Here is an 18,182-nt window from a genome sequence, read left to right on the forward strand (position 1 = left end):
TGCAAACACTTATTACTTCGGACTGGACAGGTAGACGTGACCTTAAAGGACTACTGGGGCCGATCGCCATTATCCTTAGCCGCGGAATGGAGTCGCGAGAAAGTGATACTGGACAAGTAGACATGAACTCAACTAGCTCTGAAGGCCGAACATCACTATCGTGGGCTGTGGACATCACCTCCAGGACTCGGAGGACGCTGAGAGCTAAATATCTTCGAATTGAACATGCCGTATAGTACCCTTGTGCTGATCATCGAATATGGTTGGTTACAGCCTCACAATATCCAGCGAAAGCCGCAAACGTTTCATATTCCATGTATTGATGGCAAGTTGGATCCCGAATGCCATATTTCGGCATTTGGTTAAGTGGGAATGTACCAATGCCAGCGAACCCCTACATATAAATGCAAATCTCCTAAAAATGGGCTCTAATTCAGTGGACCACGTATTTGCTTATTCAGATCTCTGGGCCACGTTGGTGAAAGAAGCCGTTGGTGATAAGTTGGCTGTTGCTGCTGTCAGCATGATCAACAATGGTGAAACGGCTAAGATCCTTTCCCAGGATAATGTTGACGTTATTCTCGTTGATCGCGCCTTCCAGCGCGATACTGGGTTGGCATGGCACTTTGCTAAGGATTCGGACGTGGAAATCTCTATGCTGCACACATCCGTTGGGGTTTCACCAGCTTGCGCAATGCTTCCGAGTATATCCAGCCAAACTCTATGAAGTCCTCTATTTTTGAGTAACGTGGCAAGTTATTGGAGTTTCAAATTGTATATTACAGACATAGACAAAATGTACTAGAAGTTTGAAGCATTTTCAGAGTTGTTCAAAGCAAGAACAGAAATCTATCACAAAGGGGATTGAGTAGGAGTAGAATACATCCATATTGTCTATGGTAGGTATTATGATCCATGTAAAAGAACCCCCTTGGAAGAAAGAAAGAAGACAAACAAAGAGACAACACTTGATCAACGCCGATACCACATCCTCGTTACCTTCGTCCTCCGCATCTTCTTCTGAAGAAGGAAAATACTATACAGAAGGGCCTCTGCCGTTGGTGGACATCCAGGCACATAGACGTCAACAGGCACAAGGCGGTCCACACCCCGTACAACGTTGTAGCTGTAGTGGTAATATCCTCCACCGTTGGCACAACTGCCCATGCTAATCACCCACTTAGGTTCGGGCATCTGATCATATAGCAGCCTCAACGCCGGAGCCATCTTGTTAACCACCGTACCGGCCACAATCATCACATCGGACTGCCGTGGCGAGGCACGGAAAATAATGCCCAGTCGGTCCTGGTCGTAACGTGGCATTGAAGTATGCATCATCTCAACTCCACAGCAGGCTGTGGCGAATGATAAAGGCCATAGTGATCCTTGTCTTGCCCAGTTAATCACCTCGTCCGCTTTTGCCCTAAGTCGCGCGAGAGTGTTAGGACTGAATCATTCAGACTGCAACTATGACATACACAAGGTACCCGGCTTTTCCGGTTTTCTGGCTTTGGAATGGCACGGGCGTAGTAGAGCCATCTTGTGAAGATGTGCGCAGGTTTCGAGTTACCGAAAGTGTGGGTGAGGAGAAACGCTCTAGCCATTTTGGATTCGAGCGGCGAAGCATGCGCGAGGATGTGTTCAAAAGCATCGTCGGTGAATATATACAAGAGCAGATGTAAAAGATAGAATCAGCTTATTTCTCCTCCCTATTCGATATTTATTCAATGAGGGAGAGATATCTATGTTTCATCCAATCAGATGCACCCAAATTCGCCGACTTGGTGGGTCCCATAACCAACTTCGCCGAACTTGCAACTATCAAGTACTTGTACCTTCACCATCGTTAAATGCCACGCAAACCAGCAGCCAAAGTCGCATGCCATCTGTGTCATGACCGGCGGGTCAGATGCGACCGTAGTGAAGGCGTCGCGTGTTCCAACTGCCGCAATGCCCAGCGCCATTGTGAGCCAATTGTTTCTCGCCGTGGACGGTAGGACTGAACAGATGAAGCCATCATATTGGTACTGATACGGATTTAGGAGACGAAAGCTTCCTCTCTTACCTAGCACAGGCCTTAGCAGCAGTCTTTCAGAAATCTCTCACAATGTGCCGGAAGAAGTGACGACTTCAGACCCCTTAGTCACTCATGTCCAAGGTAAAGAGAAGCGACAAGAGCCATGCTTCCCAGCCCCTGGGCCTAGTGGCAAAACACCATATGTTGGGGATTCTTCTAACCTCAACTACTTGATCCAACAATTTGGGAATCCTTTTAAGGGTACGGATGTTCGCTCACTTCAGGACCACCTCCAAGGCGCAATGCTAGCTCGGGTGGGTAGATCGACGACGCAAGAGATCGACAGGCTTCGGCAATCTACCATTGAACACCTCAAGGTACAAGGGGCATTCGATCTACCATCACCAGAAACCAGCCAGGCGCTGCTCAACACTTACTTTCATTATTCACTTGCTGCGCTTCCTATTCTTGATAGGTCACGATTTCTAGTCACTCTTGAGGAGGGCTCATTCTCACACTTGCTCTTAAATGCTATTTACCTCGCTGCAACTATCTATTGTTCGGATTCAGTCATTGCTGATGCCGGGTTTCCGTCCCGATACGCTGCAAGTCTCACGTTCTACCAAAGAGCCAAATCTCTTTATGACGCTGGATATGAAACCGATGTAATTGCTACGATTCAAGCCACCTTCCTTATGTGCCATTGGTGGAGTGGTCTTCTAGATCACAAAGACTCTTGGTACTGGCTTGGTATCTCTGCAGGGATGGCACTCGCTTTAGGAATGCATCAAGTGTGGGTCTTCTCGTTCCTCGAAAGAACTGAGGGTCTAAGAAATATTTTAGGAAATCATACGTCCGACTCGAAGAGAGGGATCGAAAAATATGGCGAAAACTGTGGTGGATGGTATATGTTAGTTAATACCCCCAAACCCCTCAGGTCCATAATTGGCCTAACTTTCTAGGCTAGGCCATGGACATCAATCTGTCTATGCTCCTCGATCGTCCGCCCCATGTACAAGGAAGACTGTGCAATGTGCCCCCTCTCTCAGAAGCAGATTTTGAACAAGCCAATGGGATCAAAGAGACAGAGACCTTCGGTGAAACTCTCAATAAGGCAAATGTCTTTGCGATAAAAGCTGCGCAACTAGCCCAAATAGGTATAACATCCATGATTTTGTTTCCAGGTCTGTTCCTTACTAATATCTACAGTGGATCGCTTCTTCACACTTAAATTTGACGAAGATAGTGGTGACTCACAAGATATCTGTTTGGAGCAAATTTCGTTATGGTCGTCCTCGCTCCCCCCGGAATTCAAGACCGTGTCAACGAATAGTAGCACATGGGCTATATTGACGCAGATCTTATACCAGTAAGTTGACCTCATTGTAGCTGTTATAAAACTCTATGGAGTATATTCTGAATCTATAGGGAATACCGCCTTATTTTGCATCGGTGCAACCCTAGGTTTTCTCACAACACAGGGCCAGGCACTCCAATTTTCGAAATATGCACAGAGATCTCTCATATGCTGGAAATCACCATGGCGAACGATCTTGTATGTGCAGCAGCAGCCAGCATGTATGTCCCTGGATAACAAGTTTCCCCAATTATCTCGAGCTATGCACTGAAGCCTATTTCAGAGTTGCCCCCGTCCTGTCAGTCCTCCCAGTCCATATAGTCAACATCCACAGAGGAGACCCCGGTGTCCGAATGATTTCCGAGCACCGCGCACGCTTCTGCATGGTGATACTTGACAAGCTGCAAGATCGGTTACCGGTCGTTTCAGCTTTCATTCCAATATATGATGCTCTGCTGAAGCAACACCCTGTGAGCGTGCAGATACAAGATGGCACAGAGGCACCAGAGCGTCCGGTAATGGGACCCTCGATGCAAAATGGTCCTCGTCAACCTGATCATGAAAGCGATCTTGGTGGTACTAATGCCCCTGGAGGTTTGTTTGATCAAGTCCTGCAAGACAGCATGAGCACGACGTTTCCTTTTTCGTTTCCGTTCGGCAACTTGTTCGAGGATATCTTTCTTCGTTCACCTTCTCAGCCTACATCGTATTATGATGATGATGATTTAGCTGCTCCTTTGTAGCATTCGAAAAGCTGCTAAATCTACTACATCTTACCAAAATACACTTTCCTCAAGCAGATCCAAGATACTACCATCTTCCGTTAAGACGCTCCGTAGCTTAATATTCAGTGAAGCACTGTCCCGTCGTAAAGCATAAAATTGAGACAAAATAAATTCTCCGTGGGGGTTTTTCTCGGATCCGGATATTGTTCGTGAGTATCGGAACGGGTTCTGGCTTTTGTATACGAATATATTATCAGAGAAAAAGAGCTCTTTGCCATATTTCCATACTTATTAAGCAGTTGACGTCTGTGTTCATTTCTCTATACAACTCTTGCCCTTTTAGAGCAATATCCATAGGAACAGCGCTCTCCTCGGAAACCCCTTCCTAACGAGCAATGAGTGATAGGCCAATGTTCGGCTTTTCACGGGGATCTGACAGCTTTGATTGGCTAACATCGCCGAGCCTATCTTATCGGGGCTTGTATGGGGAAGTTGACTAAGGCGGTTGACCTCGGACCTGGGGTAACTACTTGTACTCCCCCGTTCCCCTCCATTTCTAACTGCAACTTGACTGCATTTCCTTTCTTGATTGGTGACACGTATTCTTTCAGACGTCCGCCTTTTCTTATCTTTTCAATTCACTATGGCCGCTTGTCGGTCTGTTGCCCGATCCCTCCCCGCTCTCCGCGCCACTCCCCGCACCGTGACCGCCAGAGCTGCATCTCAGTCCCGATCCATTCTCACAACGTCTACACCCATCGCAAGCATGGCCTCCCGCAGAGCTGCTGCTCCTTCTCTTGCTGCCACTCGTGGCTTGCACGCTACCGCTGGCAAATTCACCCCTGCAACAACCTCGGCCAACTCAACAGCAACCGAATACCCGACCAACCACCAGAAGATTGCAAACCCCATTGACACAGCAAACTTCATTGATAATGAGTTCGTTTCGTCTAAGGCAACCAAGTGGATTGATCTCCATGACCCTGCCACCAACAACCTGGTCACTCGTGTCCCCCAGAGTACAAATGAGGAGCTGAAGGCTGCCGTTGAGTCGGCCGAGAAGGCCTTCCCTGCCTGGAAGAACACTAGCATCATTGCTAGACAGCAGATTCTCTTCAAGTTCACTGCCCTCATTCGTACCCACTGGGACCGATTAGCTGCATCCATTACCCTGGAGCAGGGAAAGACCTTCGCCGATGCCAGGGGTGATGTTCTCCGTGGCCTCCAGGTCGCTGAGACCGCCTGTGGTATCACTACCCAGATGACCGGTGAGGTTCTGGAGGTGGCCAAGGACATGGAGACAAGAAGCTACCGTGAGCCTCTTGGTGTTGTCGCTGCTATCTGCCCCTTCAGTAAGTTAAACCAATTCTCTGTTTCCGCTACCGATGCTGACCATCACTAAGACTTCCCCGCCATGATTCCCCTCTGGTGTATTCCCATTGCTACCGCTACCGGTAACTGTCTGGTCATGAAGCCCTCCGAGCGTGATCCCGGTGCCGCAATGATCCTGGCCGAGCTCGCCAAGGAGGCCGGTTTCCCTCCCGGTGTCATTAACATCATCCACGGCTCCGCCCCCACCGTGGACTTTATCCTTGATGAGCCTGCTATCAAGGCCATCAGCTTCGTTGGCAGCAACCGCGCCGGCGAGTACATCTACACCCGCGGTTCTGCCAACGGCAAGCGTGTGCAGGCCAACCTGGGGGCCAAGAACCACGCCGCTGTCCTGCCCGACTGCAACAAGAACCAGTCTCTCAATGCTATTGTTGGTGCCGCCTTTGGTGCTGCCGGACAGCGCTGCATGGCTTTGAGCACTTGTGTTATGGTTGGCGAGACCAAGGAGTGGTTACCCGAGATCGCTGAACGGGCCAAGGCCTTGAGCGTGAACGGTGGCTTTGAAGAGGGTGCCGATCTCGGCCCTGTCATCAGCCCTGAGAGCAAGAAGCGCATCGAGGATCTGATTGCTAGCGCCGAGGAGGAGGGTGCTACTATCCTTCTGGATGGCCGTGGATATAAGCCCGCGAACTACCCCAACGGCAACTTCGTAAGTCATACTACAGACATTGCTACATGCTCATCATGAACTAACCCGCTGTCTTAGGTTGGTCCTACTATCATCACCAACGTCACCCCCGACATGAAGTGCTACAAGGAGGAGATCTTCGGTCCCGTCCTTGTCTGCCTCAACGTCGATACCCTGGATGACGCCATCAGCACCATCAACGCCAACGAATACGGTAACGGTGCCGCCGTCTTCACCCGCTCCGGCTCAACTGCCTCCAGGTTCCAGAAGGAAATCGAAGCCGGTCAGCTCGGCATCAACGTGCCCATTCCCGTCCCTCTTCCCATGTTCTCCTTCACTGGTAACAAGAAGAGTATTGCCGGTGGTGGTGCCAACACCTTCTACGGCAAGCCCGGCTTGCAGTTCTATACCCAGCAGAAGACTGTCACCAGTCTATGGAAGAGCGAGGATGCTACCTGCACCAAGGCTACCGTGGTGATGCCTACTCACCATTAAGCCTTGGGTGATTATAACGCTTTCTTTCTTCACTTTTAGCCATCATGAAATGTTATCTTTTGTTTCCGCTCAACCAAAATATGCGCCGTGTGTCCCCATGAATTTATTTAAAGCATATTCTTGCTTTTATGTCATGTTGCATCCCAAACATTGAATACCAAATTGGATAGTGTATGAGCTGGCCCAATTCGTATATATGCTATTTACAATGTCTTTACAAGTGACTCAAACCAGAAAGACATAACCTACAAGCACAACCAATAAGAGCTAAACGCTAGATTGATCTAGGGGTAATAATAGCAAGCTAGAAAAACAACCCAGCACAAAACGTAGACCACGTAAAAAGAACACACCTACTCCTCAACCCGTCTAGCCTTGAAAGAATAAACAAGTCTAGCCATCTCAACCTTCCCATCCTTAGTAACAACAACACGACGAGCATGACGCCTCTCCCCGCCAACAATCTCAAATCCCCAAACCTGCTCAGCAGTCCAACCAGCAGAATCATTCCTCACAAAACTCTGCATAAAAACACCCTCCCCATCCTCCCCAGAAAAACCCTCACTCTTAGACCCATCAATAAGGATCTCCCCACGCAAGAACTTGCCAACCTTAGCATCAGCCTCAGCCTCACCAACACTAGTCTGCACCTCGAGTGCAGGCCGCAAAGCGCCGTCTTCGCTCTTACCGTCCAGCAGGCGCGAACGGCCGTGCAACGTGCCGAAGATGTTGTCGGTGTGGTCGCGTTCTGTCCAGTCGAGCGTGCGGCTTTCTTTGGTGCCTTGGATGCCGCCGGTGATTACTTGCTGGATATCGATGTGGTATGTTGTTGGTGTGTCGCTGTCTGGGTAGCTGTGGACGTAGAGAGTTACGGTTGCGTAGGAGAGGGTTTTGCGGAGGAGCCAGCTCATTCCTTGCTGGTTTGGTTGTTAGTGGGGGTGGTGAATAGTCGGTGTGTTTTGCATTGTATTGTATTGCGTATGGGTATGGGTATGGGGTGGTGTTGGGGTATTGAGGAGATAGGGGAGGTTGTGCTTCAGGTTTGTATGACTAGAGCTACTTGGTACTTTGGGCTGTTGGGTGTGATTGGGGTTTGGGGGTTCATACCAGGGCTAGGATGGGGTCTGTTGGGTTGGACAGCGTTGCATCCTGTTCCACATTTTGTAAGTATTGGTCCCTTTCTTGGTTTTTATATATGGACATACCATCTCCCATTCACCGCTGAGGTTCTTGATAGTGACATCAGCTGGGGCGGCCATTTTGACTGTTGAAGTTGGAGTTGGAGCTGTAGATAGGAATGCGGGGTGGTGGGGAAAGTATAAAGTGTGGAAGCTTAGGAGTGCAGAGTGATCAAGCGTAAGAAGGGAATTGGATCAATTGAAGATAGGGGAAGAAAGGAAGAAAGGGAACAGACGTCCAGGCAGTGAATATATACCCCGGGTTTGATGAGCTTAAATTGCGTCAATTGCATGTGTTCGTCCGAGGCTGACACGTGCTTCTGCTGACACATTGCACGTGACGTGACCCGCTCTATCAACTCCTGTGTTTACTATCGGAGCTACCCCAATCCACCATGGCTTTCAATAAGAAATACGCCGGTCTTCCTGACCTGGTGGGTCCTCCTGTTGCTGATGTTTATCGATTATCCGACTGACCATGAGCTAGGACCCTTCCCCAGATATCTATGAGACCCCCGACTTGACCGACGAAGCATCCACCGTCCCTGTAAGTCCGCCAATCCTACGGAAAAGAAACGTCATTGGAACTAGCCACTGATTTTTTCCAGCCTACTACCATTCGCACAGACTCCGATCATGATGACGCCGGCTCCAGCTCTGATATTGACCGCGAAGGTGTCAACGCGGACCAGGCACGTATGCACTTCATGGGCGCCGCCGTGGATGCCCGCGACGTCAATTTCTCAGATAGTATTTCCATGAAGCGCCAGGCATACCGGAGCAAAGATAAGCATCGTCGTCATCGTCGCAGACGTGAAGATGGCACAGAGGAGGTCGGTGATCTAAGTGATAGCGAGGACGAGTCGGTGGAGCGGAGGCTTGCACGGCTACGGAGAGAGGTCGAGGACCTCAAGGTGGAGATGGCCAATCGGCCCGAGGAACAGGAGGGTGGAAATGAGCCATCGCATGGCACATCTGGAGATAAGCCAGGAGAGAACCTGGGTGATGGTGTTGCGGAGTTGAGTCGCGCCTTGGATAATCTGCATGCCTCACGAGGTGCGGCGACTCCGTCGCACTCGGCTGCCGCCGTGCTATCCCAGAAATTGGGATCTGATCCTCATTCTGCTGCGCCTGCAGACGCAAAGACACAGCCTGCCAACACACCGTCAACAGCAGTCTCCGCGGTACCTCCAGCGGCTGCATCTTCTACGGGCATTCTCTCCCACGCAGCAGCATTCGACAGCCGTCTCGCCCTTCTTGAAGCATCCATGGGCATTTCCAGCTCCTCAAACCCCTTCATCGCAGACGGCTTCGGCCAATCAGCATTGCAGCCCGTCCTCCCATCCTTAGACCAGCTCACCTCTCGCCTCTCAGCATTGACGGGTCTCCTCGTGGGCAACCCGGCGTCCGGAAACCCAGGCGCACGAGGCGCAGTGGCAGGCCTGACAACCCCACATCTCGAAGCGCTCTCCACACGGGTCCGAAAGTTAACCACAGACGCTGAAGCCCTAACAACCGCCCGCAGACGCGCCATCGACGCCGCAAAAGCCGCTCACAACGCGCGCATCACTTCAACAAGCTCTGAAACCGACGCACCCGCATCGGAACCTGTTCCCGCCGCGGACGACGAGCACGCCGCTAAAATCCAAGCTCTCTACGCTACCCTCCCAACCATCCAGTCCCTGCACCCGCTCCTCCCCAGTGTTCTCGAGCGCCTGCGCTCCCTGCGCGCATGTCACGCAGGCGCAGCCCACGCCGCAGACTCCCTCAACGAACTCGAAAAGCGTCATGCCGAGATGGCCTCTGAGATCGAGCAGTGGCGTGAAGGCCTCGAAAATGTCGAGGAGAAGATGCGCCAGGGCGAGGACGCTCTCCGCTCGAATGTAGAGACTGTCGAGCCTTGGGTGCGGGATTTGGAGTCTCGTCTGGGACGTCTTGAGGGTCCGCCTGGTGGACTGTAATCATTTTCTTGTTTTGAACTGCTCAGCGCAGTGCTTTGATGAATAATACCCAGTTGCATCTGTGATGTACGTTGTACCTTCTTGTCGAATGTTGGGCATTTTGTAGTTATCTCTGTTGGTGTCAATGTCAATATCAGTTCCATACCACATGGTCCTAAGATTGTTAATACTGTACATCTTTCCCAAGTTTCAGGCTATATAAGTCTACTATAATCTTAACTTTCAATCCTCTCTAACCCGCCTCAATACCTGAACTCTTGGCTTCATCTTAACCTCGACCCACCACCCACGCAACAAACCCCCTCTCACACGCTCACGCACGCTCTCAAACACCTCAACCGCCCTCGATCCACCAACAGCACCTATAACCCGCTTCTCAACAGTTCCGGTAGCAGGGACCCCAGGCCTCAGAACAGAAATACCGGCAAATGAATCCGCAACATAAACCATCTCCCACGAAGAAGAAGGCAAACCCTCCCTAAACCTCTTCTCATCGCTATCCATATACCCAACCTCGGATGAAGCCTCCACAAGAACATAATCAAACCGATCCCAAAAGCCACTAGTAGACTTCACAACCTCATCCTCACTTTTATCATAAACCCACCCAGACTCATCAGGCAACTGAACGAAACGCGTAACACCAGTCTGACACGCCAAATTACCAAGATAGACATTCACAGTCCTCCCAGGGCCAACTCCACTATTCATCTCCAAGTCCGACTTGCCATGATAAGAATGCAACGCATCAAGAGCCCTCCCACCAGGATAATTCACCGCAGACACAGGAAGCAGCACAAAATTCGACAAAAGCCCAGTGAAAAGCACAGAGAGCGCCAGCGCTCGCACAGCCCAGCACATAAAGAATGACCGTCGACGATGCGTCCAGAGATACGCCGCGCCGAGAGCCGCAGCAGCCGTAAGCGATGGAATAACATAAACAATAAACCGCCACTCCTTATGCGGCATGAAACTATACAACGCGACGAACGCAAGCGACGGGATGAGGAGTGCCAGCGCTGGAGACCGCGTAGCAGGCTGCCGCAAAGCAACGGGGATAGCGAGGGTATAGACAAGCGGATTGAGGAGGAGACGAGGGAGGGCATTAGTGAAATACCAGGACCAAGGCTCCGTTCCCCAAGCGGAGGATTGGCCTGCCATGACATTAAAGACGAAGGCTTCGAATTCTGGCCAGAGTGGGAAGCGTTGCCAGAATGTGCCGTCTAGGGTTATTGTTAGGAGGAGGGCTGTGATTGCGCCAATTAGGCCTGCGGTGATTGTGGCTCTCAAGGATATTTTTTTGGTTGAGAGATTGAAGAGAGTTTGGGTTGCTACTAGCAGGGCGAGTTCTGAGCGGAAGATTACGCCTGCGAAGGTGAGAAGGGCTAGGGCTTTGCCTGTGTGGTTGTTGTTGTTGGTGCGGTGGGCGGTAGGGAGGAGGAGGCACATTGCTGTTGTTGTTAAGGGGAAGGCGAACATGTTTGATAGTGGTCGTGAGGCGTAGTATATTAGGTGGAATTGGCTGGTTTGGAGGAGGATGTACCAGATTGCGACTGTCTGACCGAAGGTGTGGCGGAGGCCGCTGGCATAGTATGCTATAGCGGAGGCGTTGAGGAGGCCTAGGATTGCTCGAGCTGGAGGGAGGTATTAGCATGTCGTGGATGTGTATTTGGAGAGGTATGTATAGCTCTATGCCGTACCTAATAGCTGTTGATTGATCCCGTCGTTGAACAGGATCACCGGTTTCGAGAGCAGGGCGAGCAACGCAGCGCCGACGGCGCTCCTGGGCACAGCGCCGGGGAATGCAAAGTGGTCATAGTTTGTGCGATTGAGGTTGGGATCATTGAATCCGTATGGTAAGCCATGAGCTAGGATGTCATGCACGGCCTGGACATGGAACGACTCCTCGACCTTGGTATAAGGCGCAGCGAGGAGGTGCAGGATAATCAAGCCCACTGGAACGAGAAGCGCCAATGCTATGTAACAAGTCAGCTCGTGTTCTTCGTGTCTGGGTGGTGAACTCACCATATCTCATGGCTGCCGAGAGTGTTGATCCGGAGATCTGGCGCTTCCCGCATCTTCCTTCACCTTTAAACTTCCTCAACCCCTCGACTCACAATGTTTCTCTTCGGTCTAGGGAAGCTGGTCTACGGTGAGTCCTATTTCCACTGCGGTCTATTTTCTGAGCTATACTGATCCTCCCTCTAGTGGTCGTCCTGATCATCAACGCCATCGCCATCCTCTCCGAGGACCGATTCCTAGCTCGCAGTTCGTCCCTCCAGCCCACGCCCGCCCAACCCACCACACACCCCCCCAGCACTTACCAAGAATAAAAGAGAAAGGAAGCTAACGCAAAGATAAAATAGTCGGATGGGGTCGCACACAAGCAGAGCCAGCCTTCGGCGCGGCACACGATAGCACAAGCGTCAAGGCAAAGACCATCAACCTGATCGCAAGTGTGCGGACAGTTATGCGAAGTACGTGACTCGAATCCTCCATCCCAATGCCAACACAAAATACAACCAAAACCTTCCCCAGCTTCGATCTAAGCTATATCCCCCACATCCAACGATGAAATAGAGGTCCGCATAGCTAACAAACAATACAATCTAGTACCCCTAATCGTCATAAACACAGTCATCATCGTGTACGAACTGATCCTCGGATAATTCCATTCTGTCCATTGTCTTTTATAACGGGTCAAATCGATTTCAATGCCTACCGGATAGGATGTGAGGGTATGATTAAGTTATATTCTTGCGGATTTGTTGGTGTCGCTGTCTTGTACACCTTGTCTTGCCTTGTCTTACCTCATACATCCTCGAGAGTTACGCGATGTCACGATTATATTACCCTGCAATCAATACAAAATATTTGGATGCCCTGCTTCTTGGTCTTGTTTTGGAGGGAGGTGTATACCCTACCATTGTTCATTGGGAGGATGGAATGTGGTATTGTTTAGAGGAGTGTGTTGTATGCATACTGGGTTTGGATGCCTGGGATACGTAACGCGGACTGGAGACTCCATAAACCGGGATCTTGTCTGACTCTTGATATGAATATGAATGTGAATATGTGGGAAGTGCGTAACTAGGAAGTAAAGTGAGAAGTAGGTATTGGCCTGGCTGTATCCATCTCTAAATGTAATAAACAGAGATTCCAAGATCACGCTGTATGTTGATCCTTTCGATAGTATAGACCCGCACTAACGTTAAGTTACTTGAAACACAATACATGTACTTTGGATAGGTGAAACCACACACATTGCAGATCCGAGCATGACTACACCACTCTACACCCATATGAACACCCAGAAAATACATATCACAAGCTGCCTCCATGCATTGTATTCAAAAACAGCGGACAAGTCTATCGCGCGTAACGTTATAGAGACGACGAGACATAATGCACCGAATCAAGATGTATACGACGACAGCGAAGTGAGCAGCAAAGCAAGGCCAGAGGAAATACTCGGCAAAGTCAGCCAGAAAGAGAGAAAGAGAGCAGATAAAATGCACATGCAAAGGAAAAGAAACAAGAGAATAATAGAAAAGCACATTCGCTGATGACTTCAAAGAGATGAGATAGCACGCAGGAAAAGCATAGAGATAGAATAGAGATAGAACGCCCAAAACCGACAATCCCCACGCTCACCAATAATAGCATAAAGCAGAATGTAGAAAGAAAAAGATAACTAGAAATAGCAATTGGAACCCTTAACGCCTCTTTTCGCTGAGCTGCCGGGATTGTGTGGATGGCAGGGGTATTGTGCCCACTGTACATGATACAAAAAGAGTGGCAGCGATGAAAAGAAAAGAAAAAAGCGATGGTAGCAAAAGATATCGGAATCCGAGGAAAGTGTAAGGAGTAAGCAATAAACGAGGCAGGATCTGAGATTCAAGAGTCTAGAAAGACATATCTGTGAAATGCCTGGTCGAGAACAGAACACCCACAGGAGAATGGAAGATAATGGCGCAGATCGGATCGTTAGAGCGTGATGGTACATCCAGGTAGATATGTGCAGAAGCAAAATGTTGCGATCATATGTGCAAGGGGTATCTCCGTGAAGGTGACGGACGAAAGGTAAAAGGACAACTTAAAGCTTAAGAAACGCTGTTGACGTTCTTCTTGAAGCTGAAAGATCTCCACCGGTGAGTAGAGCCGGACTTTTCGTGGCTGGCGGAATGGTCTTTGGCCAGGGGGTCGGGGCCCCGAATGGGTTGCTTGTTGGATAGAGGGATGTCTTTAGGCGACGTTTGGGACATTGGAGACATTGGAGACATCGGGGACTGGAACGTTTCTGACCTGCGTGGTGCATCCTTGCGAGGAACCTCCTTGCGGGGTATCTCTAGGGCTTCGGGGACGGGTTCTGGGACAGGCGTCGTAAATGAAACATCCGACGTCGAGACACGAGGTTCTTTCTCCTTGTTCAGGCGTTGGCTGATACTGCGGCTGCCTCGTCTCAGGAAACCAAAGCCCGATTTCCTAGGTGATCCATTCTCAGCACTGAGCTCGTTGGCATCGAGCTTGCTGGCCTTCAGAGCTCTTTCCAGCTCCTCGGCCTCGCGTTTCTGCATTTCTCGGTTGTGCTGATCCTGTTCCTTTTGGCGGAGCTTTTCATTCTTGTCCTTCTCCTTCTCCGCAGCACGGCGTTCCTTCTCCCGTTCCTTGTCCTCTCGTGCTCTCTCCCGCCGGAGTTGGTAGTCACTCTTCTTCGGGCTCAGCGAAGGAGCGGGCTCATCCGGAATCGGGGGAAGAGGTGGCTGGACTGGTGATTGAACGGGTAGCGGTGGGGAGGTTTCGTGTTCTGGAGCTTCTGCGTGGGTGGACAACTGGGGTGCCGTCGGGATTCGGTTGATAGGTGAGAAAGGAGCTGTATCGTGCGAAGGCACTTGGGAAGCACTTTGAACATGTGCTAGCGGTGGTGACAACGGTGAACCGTTCTGTTTCGCTTCGCCAGTCTCAGCGGTGCCAGTGGCGGAGGCCAGATCTTCTTGTGCTTGCTCGCGCATAACGGCCTCGATGGTGGTCTCTTGGTAGAACAGAACATAGGCACACGCCAGTCCCGGACGGTCGCCGAAGAAGTTACGCACGTAGTTTTTGTCAACGGGCTCAACCAGCTCATCGTCAAAGAGTAGCCAGCCGCGGTCCTCTGTCTTGATAATGGCGACATAGTGGCCATGGTAGGGTCCGCCGCCGATGTGAACAACCACTGCATACAGTTCATAGAGCCGGTCAGGGTCCTCGGCATCATCGGTGGTGTTGAACAGACGAAGATGATATGGGTAGACAACGCGGTGGAACAGCTTTTGTAGGCGCTGCAAGTCCTCTGTGTATTTGAAACGCTTTAAATGCAAAGCCAACACACGTGGCAGACGTTTGATTTTCATACGCTTCTCGGCTTCTTGAAGTCCACCACAGTTATCGCAGTGGAACTTGTTCCGCTCGCAAAGCATCTCTTCTGCGGAGAACTTCCGAAGACACGATGTGACGGATGAATGTTGCTCTAGATCCACGGACAAATCCAGGAAAACCTCGTCTCGTTGTGAGACCTTTTCACATGTAAGACACTTGGTTTCAGATGTCAAAGTCCCCTCGAACAGCTCGTGCACCCATCTCGTTGTATTTGGTGATTTCGATCCGGTGCTGGGTGTCAACATTCCTAACGAGTCTGCGCTTTCCGTGGGTGGCAAAGCCTTCTCGGTGAATGCTTGCTTGGTTGCCTCTGTTTCGACATTGGCCACGACCTCGTTGAGTAGTAAGTTCAAAAACTCGTGCGCATCTTGATGCATGGCAGTCCGGAACATTTCGTGCTCCCGCCGTAGTACATCCAGGAACTGTTGCGGCCGAATCACTCCGATCCGTGACTGACTTCCCACCACCGACTCAAAGATGTCCTTGAGCGAGGTGAAAAGCGACTCGGACATTCCATAACTAGTCGCATTGTTCTTGGTCTCCAAGATCGGCAGGGTCTGGAGGGCGACCTTCTTCTTGTATTCCGGCGAGTCCTTGTCTTCGGGCTTTTGGGGCTGATTCGGAGGAACACCAGCCTGGCGCGCTGACGGTGGCGAGGAAGCCTTCTGTTTGGCGGCGAGCGCCTCGGCTTCCAGGTGTGCATTCGGGTTCTGGTATCGTAGGTTGGTGGCGAGTGCGGCTTCAAGGCTGTCCAGTGGCGTTCGTTGCGGGTAGTTAATCACGGCCTCGCGAAAGGGAACAGAGTAATAGAGACATTGTAAGATCGAATTGCAGTAGCATGTGTTTCCGTACTAGAGCGTGGGGAGTGTCCGTCAGCCTGGTTCCGATGCGATTCCGGGGGAAGACTCACGTTTTCCATGCCAAAGAACTTGTCGCTGCCATCGTCGCGGATCGAGCCCATATCCTGCAGCCGCTTCTCCAGCGGGGAGATCTGCGGGACCAGATCTTTCTTAACGGGCGCGGCGGAGGTCGAGGGGGCGGTGGCAGTCTGCGCGTGTCTCAGTCAGTCGCGGTCCTAATTGGAATGTTCTCACGAGAGCCCGAGGCTGCTGTGTTAACTCACTCCGCTGCTCCTGGAGCCCTTGGAGAAGAGCCCCTTCATGATGGCTGAGGCGCGTCGGTCACACTCTGCATTGGAGGCAGTGAAAGAGGAGTTGAAAAGAAGAGGTCCGGGGTAGCCACTAGTAGAGTTTCTGGGGTCCGTGGGCGGAGAGAAGAAAGAGCGGAGAGAGAACGCGGAGAACCGAGGGGAGAGAAGACGGGAGGGAGCAATAGGAGGTTAGAATGCTAGAGTAGAATAGTAGAAGATTGAAGGATTGAGGATCAAGGGAAGAGAAGAGTAACAAGGACCAGGACCAGGCAGATAACAGTCATCTTCTGGAATGGACTACTGTTCCACGTGGAGACCTAAGGCAGGTACATATCCAATCGCCGATTTTCGAGACTTGTTCCTTCTTACATCTACCCTACATCTACTCTACATCTACTCTACTCTCTACTACTGTAGATCTACTACTCGGGACAGTCCTATCTTACCTCACAGTTCCAACATCTGTGTGAATGTGTGCCGGGCGTACCGGAGTCCCCAACTGGGTAAGGCCCCCCTAGAGACCATCATTGGCCCTTTCCCCAGCGGAGTGGCCAACTCCCCCCAAGGCTCTCCCCTCCGGAGGCTGGGGCTGGACCATAAAACGCCGCCCTTGGCGAACTGCGATTGGCCTATTCCAGCCCTCACGGGCCATGTGTCCCTCGCATGGCGTGCCTTAACGGCCAATGATCGTCGGAGACGTGGGGAAAATGCCCCTTCGAATGTTCCTTACTTCGAGTTATTTAGCACCCCCGGGGTACAGATTACGGTAGAAGCAAGGGCCTGGATTCCACCATACACGTAGGTGTGCTTCGTAACTTAACTTTATACAGGACATATTACCGCACAGATATTAATATGAATCTATCAGCCTATTGGCTATGCGCCCTTTAGCCAGTGCCTACGCGCATTCCGCCGCCATGGCCATTGGAGATTCATAAGCTAGCCGCCCCAATAAGAGGTAAGTAAACCTATAGTCCAAGCAACACATCCTAGTGGGGGTGGCAAGATATGGGGGTGAAAAAGACGCACGTTAGGTTTGCCGGCATTTCAAACTTGACCTACCTGTTTGAGACTAGTCGTGGAGTAGATCGGGCTTTCCCGAGTGAGCGATTAATGTGCTGTACTGCGACACCTCTTCTTGAATCATGGACAGCCTACTCCGAGGCTATAATAACGGATTTATATAATTTATAATTTAGTCATTGTCACTCTAGCCCTCTCATGTTTAGCTTGAATTGCTACCTCGTAAGCATTTACGCATTGACATCCTATGGTCGGCTACCTAGGTAACTTAACTTTATTATGACATACATAAAGAACGTTAACATGAAGTTAACGTTAACTTAGACCCATGCTAGAAAACGGTCTGAAATATATGACAATACACCTAAACCACCATTTTATACAGTAGATGTATTGGGCTTCCTCATAGCCTACTCCTCTAGGAGTAAACACAGAAAATATAAAAATAAAAGCAAAAGCAAATCCAATCCTAACGTTAAGTATCACCGTAGCATTCTCTGACTATTTTCATGATCTCCATCGCATCCAGATCATCCTCGAGCCGCCCGCCTCCTTGGATGTTGAGTTCTCCGAGGGTCATCAACAGGAGGAATACGCTCATATTTGTTTCGAAAGATATTATGTGCAAAGGTACATTCTGCGTCAATGCGCAATGCATGACGTTCAGTTTTCATCGGGATTGGACACGGACTTGTTTCACTCAATCCAAATTGAAGGAACAGGTCGATCTGCATATCCGATGGTCTGAACACCCGGGAATTATTTGTAGGGTGGAGAAAGACATCTAGGAACTACTACTTATTTAGCAGGTGACAGTGCAAGTAATTAGGATAAGCGTACA

General features: G+C 50.4%; 9 protein-coding genes across 9 annotated transcripts; 5 read left to right on the forward strand and 4 right to left on the reverse strand.

The window, feature by feature from the left end:
* Positions 1-421: 421 nt before the first annotated feature.
* N7446_005768 (uncharacterized protein) lies at positions 422-727 on the forward strand (the record flags this gene model as incomplete). Its single annotated transcript, XM_058514516.1, has 1 exon — positions 422-727. The coding sequence occupies one exon, from the start codon at positions 422-424 to the stop codon at positions 725-727; it is 306 nt and encodes a 101-aa protein (XP_058371694.1).
* Positions 728-972: 245 nt separating this feature from the next.
* N7446_005769 (NuoB/complex I 20 kDa subunit family protein) lies at positions 973-1,651 on the reverse strand (the record flags this gene model as incomplete). Its single annotated transcript, XM_058514517.1, has 2 exons — positions 973-1,423; positions 1,479-1,651. The coding sequence occupies 2 exons, from the start codon at positions 1,649-1,651 to the stop codon at positions 973-975; spliced, it is 624 nt and encodes a 207-aa protein (XP_058371695.1).
* A 199-nt stretch (positions 1,652-1,850) lies between these two features.
* Positions 1,851-4,117, forward strand: N7446_005770 (fungal specific transcription factor domain-containing protein; the record flags this gene model as incomplete). The annotated part of the gene is made up of 7 exons (XM_058514518.1): positions 1,851-1,993; positions 2,043-2,810; positions 2,861-2,927; positions 2,985-3,174; positions 3,227-3,386; positions 3,446-3,595; positions 3,658-4,117. The coding sequence occupies 7 exons, from the start codon at positions 1,851-1,853 to the stop codon at positions 4,115-4,117; spliced, it is 1,938 nt and encodes a 645-aa protein (XP_058371696.1).
* A 625-nt stretch (positions 4,118-4,742) lies between these two features.
* Positions 4,743-6,614, forward strand: N7446_005771 (CoA-acylating methylmalonate-semialdehyde dehydrogenase; the record flags this gene model as incomplete). The annotated part of the gene is made up of 3 exons (XM_058514519.1): positions 4,743-5,451; positions 5,503-6,140; positions 6,198-6,614. The coding sequence occupies 3 exons, from the start codon at positions 4,743-4,745 to the stop codon at positions 6,612-6,614; spliced, it is 1,764 nt and encodes a 587-aa protein (XP_058371697.1).
* Positions 6,615-6,846: 232 nt separating this feature from the next.
* N7446_005772 (uncharacterized protein) lies at positions 6,847-7,897 on the reverse strand. Its single transcript, XM_058514520.1, has 3 exons — positions 7,820-7,897; positions 7,722-7,763; positions 6,847-7,531 (listed from the first exon to the last, which is right to left on the reverse strand). The coding sequence occupies exons 1-3, from the start codon at positions 7,871-7,873 to the stop codon at positions 6,968-6,970; spliced, it is 660 nt and encodes a 219-aa protein (XP_058371698.1). The 5' UTR covers positions 7,874-7,897; the 3' UTR covers positions 6,847-6,967.
* Positions 7,898-8,187: 290 nt separating this feature from the next.
* On the forward strand, positions 8,188-9,753 carry N7446_005773 (uncharacterized protein; the record flags this gene model as incomplete). The annotated part of the gene is made up of 3 exons (XM_058514521.1): positions 8,188-8,226; positions 8,280-8,339; positions 8,401-9,753. 3 exons carry the CDS (start codon positions 8,188-8,190, stop codon positions 9,751-9,753), a joined length of 1,452 nt encoding a protein of 483 aa, XP_058371699.1.
* Positions 9,754-9,975: 222 nt separating this feature from the next.
* On the reverse strand, positions 9,976-11,788 carry N7446_005774 (dolichyl-P-Man:Man(7)GlcNAc(2)-PP-dolichol alpha-1,6-mannosyltransferase; the record flags this gene model as incomplete). Its single annotated transcript, XM_058514522.1, has 3 exons — positions 9,976-11,387; positions 11,454-11,729; positions 11,779-11,788. The coding sequence occupies 3 exons, from the start codon at positions 11,786-11,788 to the stop codon at positions 9,976-9,978; spliced, it is 1,698 nt and encodes a 565-aa protein (XP_058371700.1).
* Positions 11,789-11,871: 83 nt separating this feature from the next.
* N7446_005775 (YOS1 family protein) lies at positions 11,872-12,422 on the forward strand (the record flags this gene model as incomplete). Its single annotated transcript, XM_058514523.1, has 4 exons — positions 11,872-11,905; positions 11,962-12,021; positions 12,120-12,230; positions 12,367-12,422. 4 exons carry the CDS (start codon positions 11,872-11,874, stop codon positions 12,420-12,422), a joined length of 261 nt encoding a protein of 86 aa, XP_058371701.1.
* Positions 12,423-13,856: 1,434 nt separating this feature from the next.
* Positions 13,857-16,330, reverse strand: creB (uncharacterized protein; the record flags this gene model as incomplete). The annotated part of the gene is made up of 3 exons (XM_058514524.1): positions 13,857-16,019; positions 16,079-16,216; positions 16,292-16,330. 3 exons carry the CDS (start codon positions 16,328-16,330, stop codon positions 13,857-13,859), a joined length of 2,340 nt encoding a protein of 779 aa, XP_058371702.1.
* Between the last annotated feature and the right edge of the window lie 1,852 nt (positions 16,331-18,182).

Source organism: Penicillium canescens (genome assembly GCF_028828765.1).
Source record: "Penicillium canescens strain IBT 15451 chromosome Unknown utg000004l_segment0_segment0, whole genome shotgun sequence".
Lineage (NCBI taxonomy): Eukaryota > Fungi > Ascomycota > Eurotiomycetes > Eurotiales > Aspergillaceae > Penicillium > Penicillium canescens.

Coding starts and splice junctions, on each gene's coding strand:
- N7446_005772 (XM_058514520.1), bottom strand. CDS start 7,873: ATGGCCGCCCCAGCTGATGTCACTATCAAGAACCTCAGCGGTGAATGG. Junction 7,764..7,819: donor TCAGCGGTGAATGGGAGATG/GTATGTCCATAT, acceptor AATGTGGAACAG/GATGCAACGCTGTCCAACCC. Junction 7,532..7,721: donor CAGACCCCATCCTAGCCCTG/GTATGAACCCCC, acceptor CAACCAAACCAG/CAAGGAATGAGCTGGCTCCT.